At 47.4% G+C, this 15,468-nt stretch overlaps 1 protein-coding gene across 3 annotated transcripts in view; it reads left to right on the top strand.

Moving 5' to 3' along the window:
* Positions 1–15,468, top strand: part of dhrs7 (dehydrogenase/reductase 7) — a 35,015-nt gene that overhangs the window by 5,891 nt on the left and 13,656 nt on the right. For 2 of the 3 annotated variants that reach the window (XM_033027409.1, XM_033027408.1), the window contains exon 4: positions 5,637–5,743. In XM_033027409.1, the coding sequence (XP_032883300.1) occupies positions 5,637–5,743 (107 nt within the window). The remainder of the gene's footprint in view (positions 1–5,636; positions 5,744–15,468) is intronic. The other variant, XM_033027410.1, reaches the window with a different exon arrangement.

Here is a 15,468-nt window from a genome sequence, read left to right as displayed (position 1 = left end):
TGGAACACACAGACAGTCTCCAGGTAGAATGACATCATTCCACCACCACTCTCTGTCTTACATAGAAACATAGAAACATAGAAAATAGGTGCAGGAGGAGGCCATTCGGCCCTTCGAGTCAGCACCGCCATTCATTGTGATCATGGCTGATCGTCCCCAATCAATAACCCGTGCCTGCCGTCTCCCCATATCCCTTGATTCCACTAGCCCCTAGAGCTCTATCTAACTCGCTCTTAAATCCATCCAGTGATTTGGATCCACTGCCCTCTGTGGCAGGGAATTCCATAAATTCACAACTCTCTGGGTGAAAAAGTTTTTTCTCACCTCAGTCTTAAATGACCTCCCCTTTATTCTAAGACTGTGGCCCCTGGTTCTGGACTCGCCCAACATTGTGAACATTTTTCCTGCTTCTATGAGTAAATTAGTTCTGAATTAAATCTACTAAACCGACATGGATTCCTTGCAGTCCTCTCCAAATGTGCTGCAATTTCATCTTTTATAATTGACTCCAGCATCTTCCCCAACACCGATGTCAGGCGAACTGGTCTACAATTCCTTGTTTTCTCTCTCCCGCCTTTCTTAAGAAGTAATTAGCTGTTCTCACCACCTTCCACCCACACCATGCTTGCTACTTAAACTACATTCTTTTTCTTACTTTATTTATTTTTGACGAAAGGTTATCAATCTGAAACATGGACTCTGTTTCTGGCTGCATAGATGCTGCATAATCTTTTTCATTCCTGCAGTTTATTGGTTTTTAACTGTTTTGTTTGAATATTCCATTCAGTGACTGTAAAGGAGTGATAGCTGACACACTGTAACCTTTACTGGTAGTTTATTATAGCACATGGCACACACGTCCCAGCACTGACTGCATCCAGCCTTCAGGCGTACTGGGACCTAGTGGGAGGAACAAAGGGAGGATACTACAGTTATACTAATATGATGGGGCGTGGTTAGTGGTGATGAGGTAACTACATTATAGGTTGCATGCATAACCCATCTACATCCTTCCCCTTACAATTTAAACAAGTTACAACAATGGCAGGTTTGTTATACAGAACCTGCAAAGCTAAGCATACTCTCCGTAGCGAGCCGGAGGTTTTACAATCCGACCCGAGCGAGTGCGCACCGCACCTTCACCCTCCCCACCCGAAAGAAGAGGAGGAGGGACAGGAACAGAAACAGGACGGGGAGAGAAGGTGGGCGGAGAACCCAGCTTGGAGGGGGAACGGAGAGGCACAGGTGAGCCAGGTGAAACAGAAGGGGTAGAATGAGCAGAAGTGGGAGAAAGAGAAGACCTTGCAGGGGACAACAGAGCCTGGGGAGCAAAACCGGGAGGAGCAGGGGGGGGTACCCGAGGCAAAAGGACCGACCGTGGCATGCAGGGAGCAGAGGGTACGTTAGTGGAGGAAGGCTCGACACGCGACGGAGGGGTATACGGAATCGCAGGAGGTGGTTTGGGCTCGTTAACCGCCAACAGGTGCTGGCGGCTGCGTCGGTATACAGTCCCTTCAAAATCCACGAGGTAGGACCGTGGCGCGCTGTCAAACCCGACGACGGTGGCAAGTCAGGAGTAGCCGGTGGGCGTCTGCAAACGGACGACCTGTCCAGGCATCAGTGGCGAAAGAGGGCGGCAGGATTTGTCATGCGAGCGGCGCTGGATTTCGTGCTTCTGGGCAATACGTTGCTGGACATCAGCAGGCTGCAGGACTTTGGGCATCAGGGACTGCTGGGCAATAGGCATCGGAGGGCGGACAACACGGGACATGAGTCGCTGGGCAGGGGATCCCATGGTACTGTCTGGAAATGTTCCGAAGGTTCAGGAGACCCTGATAGAAATCCCCGTTCGAGAGGCGGGTTTGTTCAAGCAGGTGCTTAGCGCTGCGGACCGCCCGTTCAGCTAGACCATTGCTCTGCGGGTACTCCGGGCTGCTGGTGAAATGATTAAAGTTCCACTTTGCAGCAAACGCACGAAATTCGGCGCTGGTGAACTGGCGTCCGTTGTCTGTCTGCAGCCGGACAGGGGAACCAAACGTGGCAAAGTGACGGCGAAGTTTGCTGATCACCATCTTGGAGGTGATGGCAGGGAGGAGGTCCACCTCGAACCAATTTGAGTGAGAGTCTACTAGCACAAGGTATTGCTTCCCACGCCAGTCGAAAATATCGGCAGCCAGAGAAGACCAGGGCATGTCAGGGGCAGGCTGCTGCAAAAGCGGCTGTCTTTGCTGATGCGGGGCAAGAGAGTTACAGTCCAGACAGGAATCCACCCTGGCCTGGATGTACTTAGCCATGGCCGGCCAGTAGTACTGTTCCTGGGCATGCGAGATAGTGGCATCTGCCCCGGGATGCCCCATGTGGGCGGCGTCAAAATACAAGCCATGCAGCGAGGCAGGGACGACCACTTTGTGTCCTTTGATAATAATGCCGTCCCGGAGGACCAACTCATCGCGGACCAAAAAATAGGGGTGGACGCTAGCAGGCAACGAATTCCGTTTGGTGGGCCACCCGCGCTTGATGACAGCAGCAAGCTGCTGCAGGTCGGGGTCGTTTGCGGTATGTGCAACCAAGCACTGTAGTTGCTGAGAAGGGACGAAGTTGACGTTCAGTACCTGTAAGTCCGACTGCTCGAAGGGGTGCCGGTCGCAGGAGGCCCGGGGGGCCCGGGACAGCGCATCAGCAACATGCATCTCGGTGCCCCTCTTATATATGATTTTAAAGTCAAAGCGCTGTAGCTGCAGCATCATCCGCTGTAGCCTGGCTGGAGCACAGTGTATAGGTTTGTTCAGTATCGTTACCAGTGGCTGGTGATCCGTCTCAACGGTGAACCTGGTGCCAAATAGGAAGTCCTTGAACTTCGAACACGCGAAAACCACCGCCAGCAGCTCCTTCTCTATCTGAGCATAGCGCTGCTCTGTGTCCGTCATGGTCCTAGAGGCATAGGAGATGGGCAGCAGCGAGTCATCAGCGTGGGGTTGCAGGCAGGCAGCACCCAGTCCAAAGCGAGAGGCGTCGCAAGTGACCACGATCGGGCGCCGTAGATCAAAGAACTTCAGGGTAGGTGTGCTGACCAGCCTCGTCTTTAGCAGGTCGAACGCCTGCTGGTGGTGTGGAAACCATGCCCAGGCAATGTTCTTTTTAGTGAGCTGTCTCAGGGGTGCGCTCAATTCGCTGAGATCGGGGATAAACTTCCCCAGGTAATTCACCATACCCAGGAAACGCTGCAGACTGACAACGTCTGCCGGGGCAGGCAGCTCTGAGATGGCGCTGGTCTTTTGCGGGTCTGGCTTCAACCCTTGGGCCGTGAAAATGTGGCCAACATATGTGACCTCAGGCACCCGGAACTTGCACTTTGACCGATTAAGCTTCAAATTTATCTGCCGAGCACGGTCCAAAATCCGTCGGAGGTTGCGGTCATGTTCGGCCACATCCCTCCCATAGACCAGTATGTCGTCCACAATGATCGCGCAGGGCAGACCTGCAAACAGTTGTTCCATTGAACGCTGAAATACCTCGCTGGCGGAGTTGATGCCGAACGGCATCCGCAAAAACTTAAACCTGCCGAAGGGCGTGCTGAACGTGGTCAGGTCCGTGGAGCGTTTGTCCAGGGGTATCTGCCAGAACGAACTTCTGGCATCGAGGACGGAGAACACTGTGGCTTGTCCCACCTGGGCGGCAACATCTTCGACAGTCCTCATGGGGTAGTGGGGCCGTTTAATCGCCATATTCAAGTCCTTGGGGTTGATGCATACCCGTATCTCATTTTTTCCTTTCTTCAACGTGGCGACCATGGTGGAGACCCATTCGGTTGGATCGCTGACAGCCTCCAGCACTCCCATGTTGACCATGTCTTTCAGCATACTCTCCACCTTGCCCTTCATTGCGAACGACACCCTATGGGGTGGACGGATCACAGGCACCACAGATGGGTCAGTCACGATCTTGTACACCAACGGCAGCTTCCCCAACTTGTCGTCAAACAAGTCTGGGTACTCGGATAGTGGATCCATCACAGCTTGCACCTCGTGGACCGTACGGTCAAACGACACCAGACCAAGATCCTGGCATGCCTGGTTGCTCAGCAACGTCACACAGTCACTGTCCAGAATAAAGAAAGACAGGTCCTGGGAAGATTTCTGCAGCACGCAGTGGAAGGTCGCCCTCCCCACAGGTGTTAGTTCCTCTCCCCCATATGCACGCAAAACAGAGCGATCTGCAATCAGCAGCTCATTCTTCCTTATCTGGTGGAACAGCTTTGTTGACATTACGTTCACTTTCGCCCCCGTGTCCAGCTTAGCAGAGAAGGACTTGTTGTTTACAGTTATATTCACAGAAGGATCAGGGAGGCGAGACCGGCTGTGGAGGAGAGTGTAAATACTTACATCTCCCGTGGAATAGCTGAGCTCAGAGTCGGGGGCAGCGTCAACAGAGGACTGAGAATCCATCTCGCTATCAACTTGCAGAAGGTTGTTTAGGAGTTGTCTGGGAGCTGAGGGCACTTTCCCACGGGACCGGCAGGCAGCTGCAAAATGGTTCCTTCTCCCGCAGAAATTGTAGGTCTTCCCAAGGGCTGGGCACTGTGATTCTGTGGAGTGCACGTAATTGCAGTTTGGACACTTTTTAGATCGCGGGACCCGGGATGTACGAACGGGCCGCGGTGGAGGGCGAAAGTTGTCCCTCATACGACGTTGTCCAGCAACACCAGTTAGATTTATGGCTCGGCTGTCAGACCCCCTCTGCCCATACGGAGGGGTGACCACTTCGGCAATGCGGCACGCATGCATTGCCTGAGTCAGGGTTAGGTCAGGCCGTTGCAGCAGGTCGGCACGTAGCTTCTGATCAATCATGCCAGTGACGAGAATGTCTCTGGTGAGCTGGTCGCGCATGGTTTCAAATCGGCACCGCTGGGCAAGGTGTCGCAGGTCGGCGATGAAGCACTCAACAGGTTCATCCGGCTGTTGCTTGCGTGAGAAGAACCTGGCCCGCTCCAGTATACGGTTGGAGGGCAGGTCACATATCTCCGCGAACTTGCGCAAAAGACATACCGGGTCGTCGGCCGATTCAGCTGGCTCGACCGGCTGCTCGTAGTCATCCAGGACTGCTGGTTCGTAGACAAAGGCTTGAGCTCTCTTCATTGCGTCGGGACCAGCCAGGTTGAGCAGGAGTGATGCTTTGACCGCGGCTGGGTCGTTCCGGTGCGCAATATTGACGTAGTGAGTGTAGTCCATCACAAAAGTCGACCATCGCTCCGCAATGTCAGCGTCGAAGACAAGGGGAGCTGGCTTTCGGCATGAGGATGCCATGTCAAGGGAAACCCAACACTGGGCACTAACGGGGACAAAATAAATGAAAACCGGTAAACGGGAAGCGCGAGTTTTAAACTTCTGACGCCATGTAAAGGAGTGATAGCTGACACACTGTAACCTTTACTGGTAGTTTATTATAGCACATGGCACACACGTCCCAGCACTGACTGCATCCAGCCTTCAGGCGTACTGGGACCTAGTGGGAGGAACAAAGGGAGGATACTACAGTTATACTAATATGATGGGGCGTGGTTAGTGGTGATGAGGTAACTACATTATAGGTTGCATGCATAACCCATCTACAGTGACCATGTTTGTTTCATGTTGTAGATCATAGCACATTACAAGAGGAGGATATTCTTGTTTTGACACTTGACCTGAATGAAACCATTTCCCACGAGGCTGCAACAAAAAGTGTTATCAAGCACTTTGGTAAAGTATGTTCCCTATTATTAAATTTTAGAAGGTAGACACAAATTGCTGGAGAGAAGGAATGGGTCACGTTTCGGGTCGAGACCCTTCTTCAGACTGATGTCAGGGGAAGGGGCGGGACAAAGATAGAATCTAGTCATAGACATTAAGATTAGTGGGAGAACTGGAAGGGGGGAGGGGATGGAGAGAGAATGCAACGACTATCTGAAATTAGAGAAGTGAATGTTCATGGAGTGTAAATTACCCAAGCAAAGTATGAGGTTCTGTTCCTCCAATTTGTGCTGGGCCTCACTCTGACAATGGAGGAGGCCCAGGACAGAAAGGCCAGATTGGGAATGGGAGGGGGAGTTGAAGTGCTGAACCACTTGAGATCAGGTAGGTTAAGACTCACTGAGTGGAGGTGTTCAGTGAAACCATCGCCGAGCTTGCGCTTGGTCTTGCCAATGTAGAGAAGTTGACACCTGGAACAGCGGATACAGTAGATGAGGTTAGAGGAGGTGCAAGTGAACCTCTGCCCCACCTGGAAAGACTGTTTGGGTCCTTGGATGGAGTCAAGGAGGGAGGTAAAGGAATAGGTGTTGCATCTCCTGTGGTTGCAGGGGAAAATACCTGGGGAGGGGGTGGTTTTGGTGGGAAGGGACGAGTTTACCAGGGAGTTTCGGAGGGAACGGTCTCTGCAGAGAGGGGTGCAGATGGGAAAATGTGCGCAGTAGTGGGATCCCGGTGGAGGTAGCAAAAATGTTTGAGGATTATAATCTGGATGCGATGGCAGATGGGGTGTAAGGTGAAGTCAAGGGGGACTCTGTCCTTGTTATGAATGGGAGGAGGGGGAGCAAGAGCGGAGCAGCGGGATAGTGCGAGCCTCGTCTATACTGGAAGAGGGGAACCCTCGTTTCCTAAAGAATGAGGACATCTCCGATGCCCTGGTATGGAACACCTCATCCTGGGCGCTGATGAGGGGTAGATGGAGGAATTGGGGGGACATAGAAACATAGAAAATAGGTGCAGGAGTAGGCCATTCGGCCCTTCGAGCCTGCACCACCATTCAATATGATCATGGCTGATCATCCAACTCAGTATCCTGTACCTGCCTTCTCTCCATACCCCGATACCTTTAGCCACAAGGGCCACATCTAACTCCCTCTTAAATATAGCCAATGAACTGGCCTCAACTACCTTCTGTGGTAGAGAATTCCACAGATTCACCACTCTCTGTGTGAAAAATGTTTTTCTCATCTCGGTCCTAAAAGATTTCCCCCTTATCCTTAAACTGTGACCCCTTGTTCTGGACCTCCCCAACATCGGGAACAATCTTCCTGCATCTAGCCTGTCCAACCCCTTAAGAATTTTGTACGTTTCTATAAGATCCCCCCTCAATTTTCTAAATTCTAGCGAGTACAAGTCAAGTCTATCCAGTCTTTCTTCATATGAAAGTCCTGACATCCCAGGAATCAGTCTGGTGAACATTCTCTGTACTCCCTCTATGGCAAGAATGTCCTTCCTCCGATTAGGAGACCAAAACTGTACACAATACTCCAGGTGTGGTCTCACCAAGACCCTGTACAACTGCAGTAGAACCTCCCTGCTCCTATACTCAAATCCTTTTGCTATAAATGCTAACATACCATTCGCTTTCTTCACTGCTTGCTGCACCTGCATGCCTACTATCAATGACTGGTGTACCATGACACCCAGGTCTCGTTGCATCTCCACTTTTCCTAATCGGCCACCATCGGACGGGATAGACTTGTTCCAGGAAGCAGGGTGGGAAGAAGTGTAGTTAAGATAGCCATGGGAATCAGTGGGTTTGTAGTAGATTACATTTTAGAGCTGTGTACTCTATTAAATAATTATAGAAGAACAGAATTAGAAATAAATGTTACTTTTCAGTCATAAATTAAGACGTTTTGGCCTGACCAGTATTTAATAAAATCTGAGAATAGTAAATTACTTTATTAGCCAAAAAAGACACAATGTGCTGGAGCAACTCAGAGGATCAGGTATGTATTGGTGACATTTGATTTTGGGACCCTTCTTCAGACTAGGGAAAAGGGCCGTTAGAAAGCTGGAAGAAAGTTGGGGGCAGTACACTTGGGTGCTCATCCAAGTGGGGAATGGGAAAGAGATGGTATAATAGGGTGTTGTTGTTGTTAATTATCTACAGTGCCCTCCATAGTGAATGGGACAAAGACCCTTCAAGGTGGCACCGTGAGCTGGCAGCCTCGCCAGCAGCTGTTTGACCTTTCGACTATTTTTTGTTTTTAGTGTGTCTAAAAGTGTGTTTTAGTGTGTTTTAGTGTGGGGAGGGGTTGGGAGGGGTGGGGAAGGGGGAAACTGTTTTCAGTCCCTCACCTCGGTGGAATGCGACTTTTCTCCTAGTCGTATTTTCACCCTCCCTCGCGGCCTAACAGCTTGGACTGGCGCAGCCTCTCCCGGAGTTGGGCCCAGAGCTTCAGCAACGGGCGCAGCGCGGACTTTCCATCGCGGAGCCGGGCGATCCCTTGCCGGGGATCGCCAAAAGAAGTGCTCCGATCGCTTGCCCTTGGACTATAACATCCTGAAGCCGCGGTCTGCGGAGCTTCTAGCCGCGGGCGCGGCGTGGACTTTCCATCGCGGAGTCTGGGATCCTTTGCCGGGGATTGCCAGAGAAGAGCTCCAACCTGTGGCCTATAACATCATGAAGCCGCGGTCTCCGGTAGGAAGTGGCCGATTCGGGACCTCCAAGCCGCGGAGCGTCTTGCCCGTCCCGCGTCGGAGTTTCAAACATCCCGACGAGAGGGCCTGTACATCGGGCCGTACGTAGCGGCGACTGCTGAGGGTTTTGGCGCCAACCATGGATGAACAAAGGAGGAGATCTGACTGAACGTTATTGCCTTCCACCACAGTGAAGAATGTGGATTCCACTGTGGTGGATGTCCACATTATATTCTATTGTGTATTGTGATCTTTTTGATTGTGAGGCTGCATGGTAAATTAAATTCCACTGTACCTTGTGCATGTGACAATAAATGTGAACCTGAACTTTACTTATTTGCCTCTGTACTTCACAATTTGAGATTTGTAATAGAAAAAAATCAGATGTGGTTAAAGTGCACATTGTCAGATTTTATTAAACAGTATTTTTATACATTTTGGTTTCACTATGTAGAAGTTGCAGCTCTGTTTATACACAGTGCCCCCATTTCAGGGCACCATAATGTTTCGGGCACTTGGCTTCACCGGCGTTTGTAATTGCTCAGGTGTGTTTAATTGCCTCCTTAATGCAGGTATAAGAGAGCTCACAGCACATATTCTTTCCTCCAGTCTTTCCATCACCTTTGGAAACTGTTATTGCTGTTTATCAACATGAGGACCAAAGTTGTGCCATTGAAAGTCAAAGAATCCATTATGAGACTGAGAAACAAGAATAAAACTGTTAGAGACATCAGCCAAACCTTAGGCTTACAAAAATTAACTGCTTAGAACATCATTAAGAAGAAAGAGAGCACTGATGAGCTTACTAATCACGAAGGGACTGGCAGGCCAAGAACGACGTCCATACCAATGACAGAAGAATTCTCTCTATAATAAAGAAAATAACCCAAACACCAGCCCGACAGATCAGAAACATTCTTCAGGAGTCAGGTGTGGATTTGTCAATGACCACTGTCCGCAAAAGACTTAATTAACAGAAATACGGAGGCTACACTGCAAGATGCCAACCACTGGTTAGCTGCAAAAATAGGATGGCCTGGTTACAGTTTGCCAAGAAATACTTAAAAGAGGAAAAGGTCTTGTGGACAGATATCAAAGTGATGGCAAGAACAAAGTATGGAGGAGAGAAGGAACTGCCCAAGGTCCAAAGCATTCCACCTCATCTGTGAAACACGGTGGTGGGGGTGTTATGGCTGGGGCATGTATGCCTGCTGAAGGTACTGGCTCACTTAGCTTCATTGATGATACAACTGCCGATGGTAGTAGCATAATGAATTCTGAAATGCATAGACACATCCTATCTGCTCAAGTTCAAACAAATGCTTCAAAACTCATTGGCCGGCAGTTCATTCTACAGCTAGACGATGATCCCAAACATACTGCCAAAGCATCAAAGGAGTTTTTCAAAGCTAAAAAATGGTTAATTCTTGAGTGGCCGTCAGTCACCCTATCTGAACCCAGTTGAGCATGCCTTTTATATGCTGAAGGGAAAGCTTTAAGGGGACTAGCCCCCAAAACAAGCATAAGCTAAAGATGGCTGCAATACAGGCCTGGCAGAGCATCACCAGAAACTGGTGATGTCCATGAATCGCAGTCTTCAAGCAGTCATTGCATTCAAAGGATATGCAACAAAATACTAAACATGACTACTTTTATTTACATGACATTGCTGTGTCCCAAACATTATGGTGCCCTGAAATGGGGGGGTCTGTGTATATACACTGCTGTAATTTCTACATGGTGAAACCAAAATGTATAAAAATGGCCTTATTTAAAATCTGACAATGTGCACTTTAACCACATGTGATTTTTAATATTTTATCTATCTATGGCATTCACTCCAACTCGGGGTTGAGTGGTGCCATCTGCTTCATGATGTCCTGCCACTCTCCTCCGTCCCCAGCTAGCGTGTCAGCTCTGACCAGATAGTTGATGTTGTATAATCAAGGACTGAAACCCTGGTGCTGTGTTGGCCATTCATCAAAAGTAAGCTAGGCGAATGAGCAGCCCTCTCCTAGCAAGAAATAAAGAACACAACATAAACATCCACCTCAGTGGAACCAGCACTTCCCACTGTGATGGATGGCACAAATGTCCAGTCAATCTTTTTTATATTACACATCTCAAATTGTGGAGTACAGAGGTAAATAAATAAATGAAGGGTCTTTGTCCCAAACATTATGGAGGGCACTGTAAAATTAGAGAATTCAATGTTCATACCATTGAGTTGCATGCTATCCAAACAGAATATTGAGTGCTGTTACTCCAGTTTCTGTGAGGCCTCACTCTGGCAATGGAGGTGGTCCAGGACTGAAAGATTGGTATGGGGAGTATTAACAATTGGGAGATCCAGCATTGGGAGATGAATAGAGCACCAGTGTTCAGTGGAGTGGTCACCTTGTCTACACTTGAACTTGGCAATGTCAAGGAAGCCACATTGGCAGCACTGAATGCCTACTTTTCGTTTTCGATAAGGTTTGAAGAGGCGCAATTGAACCTTTCTTTCACCTGAAAGGCTGCCGGGGTCCCTGGATGGATGTGAACAAGGAGGTATAGGGATATCTCCTGCTCTCTTGCTATTGTAGGGGAATGTACTGGGGAGGGGGGTGGTTTGGGTCAGAAGGGATGAGTGAGCCATGGAGTTACGGAGAGAGCTGCCTCTGCGATAAGTGGAAAGGTATGGGGATGGGAAGATGTGACTGATGGAGGGATTACAGTGAAGCCTTCCCCAGTCTGATATCCTTAAGCACACAAACGCACTCATCATTTACCTTTATTTCTTTTGGACAGATGAGTCCGCATTTTTCACTAATGTTCTTTGTGAGTATATTGTTCACTGCACAAAACATTAACAAATAGCTAGCAATTTTCACGAGACATGGTAATATATCTAAAAATCAGAAGGATATTATTTTGCAGTGATGGTAACTTATCACATTTGTAGCAGCAATCCAGTAACTTACCTATATTGTGCTGTTACTTACATTAAAGGCCTTTTCAAGGGATCCCATTAACAGTTTGCAGTCTTGTTTGGACCATTTTTGCACTTTGTATTCCGATTATTATTGTTTGTGTAGAAAAGTCAACCACTTATGCTCAAGGTTTCTGTTTTTCTTTATAAAAATTAATTTGACCAGAAAACTACTTGAAAATGCAATGATGCACTTCCAATTAATCATAGGAAACTGTTTGTGAAATAATCAAAGGTGAACTTACTAAATAATCAAAGGTGAATAATCAAAGGTGAACTCTGTTGAAATTCAAGGCATCTTTCCAATTTATTTAGCTTGCTGTAAAATAAACAACAATACAATTTGTATGGTGTCAACATTTTGGAAGTCAATGGCCCTGATTCTTCCATTCATTTTTAATGGGCTGGGATTGCTAAGATTAAATATTTCTAAGGTAGATATTGTTACTTTTGATTCTTGTTTGTCTGATTTAGGATTAGCCAGGTTCGTCTGAAAGGGTTTTCCATGCCTTTGAGTTTTAGGTAGCAGATTCTACTTTGAGCATTTCAACTGTATCTAAATGTGCACTGGAGACACAAAGGACTGCAGATACTGGGAGTCTGTAGTAAAAAATAAGCTGCTGAAGAAACTCAGAGTATCAGGCAACACCTGTGGAGACAATAGGATAGCGAGTATTTCAGGTCACGAGCCTACATAGGGACTGAGAATGTTGAGGGGAGATAGCCAGTAGAGAGGGAGCGGACTGAGGCAGGAGCTGGCAAATAATAGGTAGACCCAGATGAGGAAGGGTTGATGAGCAGATGGAGCCAGGTGGGAGAGGGAAGGTTTGAGATTGTTCATAAATTCAAAGTGATAGGAGCAGAATTAGGCCATTCGGCTCATCGTCTACTCCGCCATTCAATCATGGCTAACCTATCTTTCCCAAACTCATTCTCCTTCCTTTTCCCCATAACCTCTGACACCCATACTAATCAAGAATCTATCTATCTCTATCTTAAACATAACTATTGACTTGGCCTCCACAGCCTTCTGTGGCAAAGAATTTCACAGGTTCACCACCCTCTGACTAAAGAAATTCCTCCTCATCTCCTTCATAAAAGAACATCCTTTAATTCTGAAACAAGCATTATCTGGATACCTTCAAGAGAGAGTTAGATAGAGCTCTTAAAGATAGCGGAGTCAAGAGATATGGGGAGAAGGCAGGAATGGGGTACTGATTGTGGATGATCAGCCAGGATCACAGTGAATGGTGCTGGCTCAAAGGGCCGAATGGCCTACTCCTGCACCAATTGTCTATTGTCTATACTCTCCACATCCACTCTATCCATGCCTTTCAGTGTTCGGTAAGTTTCAATGAGGTCCCCCATCCTTCTAAACTCCAGCGAGTAGAGGCCCAATGCAGTCAAACGCTCATCATATATTAACCCACTCATTCCTGGAATAATTTTTGTAAACCTCCAACGCCAGCACATCCTTCCTCAGACATGTGCCCCACAATTACTCACAATACTCTAATTGCGGTCTGACCAGTGCCGTATAAAGCCTCAGTATTACATCCTTGTTTTTGTACTTAGTCCTCTCAAAATAAATGAAGCATTGCATTTGCCTTCCTTACTACCGATTCGACTTGCAAATTAACCTTTTGGAAATCCTGCACCAGCAAACCCAAGTCCCTTTGCACCTCTGATATCTGAATTCCCTCCCCATTTAGGAAATAGTCTATGGCTTTGTTCCTCCTACCAAAATGCATGACTCCACACTTTGGTACACTGTATTCTATCTGCCACCTCTATGCCCACTCTCGCAACCTGTCCAAGTCTTTCTGCAGAATCCCCGCTTACTCTATACTACCGATCCCTCCACCTATCTTCGAATCAACTGCAAACTTAGCCTTGAATCCCCTCATTTAAATCATTGATATACAATGTGAGAAGTAGTGGCCCCAGCACCGACCCCTGTCGCTAGTCACTCGCAGCCAACCAGAAAAAGACCCTTTATTGCCACTCTTTGCCTTCTGCCATCCAGCCAACCTGCTATCCATGCTAGCATCTTCCCGTTGATATCATGGGCTTTCAGCAACCTCTTAAAGCACTTTATCAAAGGCTTTCTGAAAATCTAGGTAAACACTATCCACAGACTCTCCTTTGTCAGTCCTGCTATTTACTTCCTCAAAGAATTCCAACAGATTTGTCTTCACAAAACCATGCTGACTTCGGCCTATTTTATCATGAACTTCTAAATACTCAGCAACCTCATCCATGATAATGGACTCTAAAATCTTACCAACCACTGAAGTCAGGCTAACCAGCCTATAGTTTCCACTCTTCTGATTTTCTCCCTTCTGAGAGTTTATTCGTGGAGCCTACACTGTAAGGATGATCAGCCATGATCATATTGAATGGCGGTGCAGGCTCGAAGGGCCGAATGGCCTATTCCTGCACCTAATTTCTATGTTTCTAAAGGGCTGCAGATTTTGGCAACTGATAAGAAAGAAAGGTAATGAGTGTAGCCAGACAAGGGAAGCATGGAGGGCAGATAGGAAGGCGAGGCGAGGCATTAACAGACCAATTGTGTAGAGTATGTTGGTAAGAGGAAGATGGAGCCAGGTGGGGGAGGGCAATGAATCTGGGTAACATGAGGCTGGAAAGAAAGGAGTGCACAAGAGAATACCATTAATGTACACTAAATGAAAAACAATTTCTTACTTTCCGTTACTTAGAATGTTTTTTACACAGAGTTATCTGCTATTCAAATTGAGTTACCACTCTAAGTCTGATTCTCCGTAAAGGATAAAAATAAATAGTGTGACCAATTATCTGATTATCTAAACAAACCAGTCCATCAGCAGTTTTGGTGGAAACAGAAAGTTGACATTTTGTGTGTAATCTTCATTAGAACTGTAAAAAGAGATGCAAATAAGCACATGAGTCATAGCACGGAAACAGGCTCTTCAGTCCAACTCGGCTATATTCACCAAGATGCCCCATTTAAACTAGTCCCATTTGCACGCTAAAACCTTCCTCTAAATCTTTTCCTATCCGTGTACTATCCAAAATCTCCTTTAAACGTTGTTATTCTACCTGCCTCAATTACTACTTCGGGCTGCTCATTAGGCTTATCCAACACCCTCTTGCAAAAAGTTGCTGCTTTGATTCCTAATAAACCTTTCCCCTCTCACTGTAAACTTATGCCTCCCGTTCTTGATTCCTCCATTTGAAAAAAAGTCTCTGTGCATTCACCCTTTCTACCCCCCCCCCCCCCCCCCCCCTTCCCCCTTGATTTTATACACATAGAGATAATATTGCCCCTCAGCCTCCTACACTGTAAGGAATAAAGTCCTGACTTACCCAACCTCTCCCTATAGCTCAGGCAACATTGGCAACGTCTTCATAAATCTCTGCACTTTTTGTAGCTTAATGGCATCTTTCCTACAGTAAGATACGCAAAACTGAATACGTTATTCCAATTGTAGATATACACAGAATCATTCGAATCTTGGACAAAGTGAGTAATTACAGTCTTTTACCAAGGTAGTGGGTCCCAGAACTAGAGGGCATAGGTTTAAGTTGAGAGGGGAAAGATTTTTTAAAAGACCTGTTCCACAATTTCTTAATGCAGAGGGGTGTTGCATATACGGAATGAGTTGCCCGAGGGTAAGCTGTAGAGGAGGGTACAGTGGTGATGTTTGTGTCTATCTTCTGTACTGTTCTATGTTTTATGCTCTTTATACAGATGTGAGGACATAAATGAATACCAGAACCTTATCTTTTGAGACTCCTCTCACAAGAAGCATTACTTTACATTTTAATTATATCTGAAATTTTCCTTCTCTTTATGGGCCCGTCCCACTTAGGCGATTTTTAAGGCGACTGCCGGCGACTGTCAAGTTGTCAGCAATCGCCTGAAAAACCGGCAACTGGAACGGCGACTGTCAGAGTGGAACGCACGCACACACGTGCACACACACACACACACACACACTGCGGACAGGGCAAGCGGGGGGAGCGCTGTCTGAAATTCACACGGTGCAAAGCCAAGGTGATACAGACACACATCACGATGAC

The sequence above is a fragment of the Amblyraja radiata genome, chromosome 9, assembly GCF_010909765.2.
Source record: "Amblyraja radiata isolate CabotCenter1 chromosome 9, sAmbRad1.1.pri, whole genome shotgun sequence".
In the NCBI taxonomy this organism is placed as follows: Eukaryota; Metazoa; Chordata; class Chondrichthyes; order Rajiformes; family Rajidae; genus Amblyraja; species Amblyraja radiata.
This window is presented reverse-complemented; position numbering and strand designations above follow the sequence as displayed.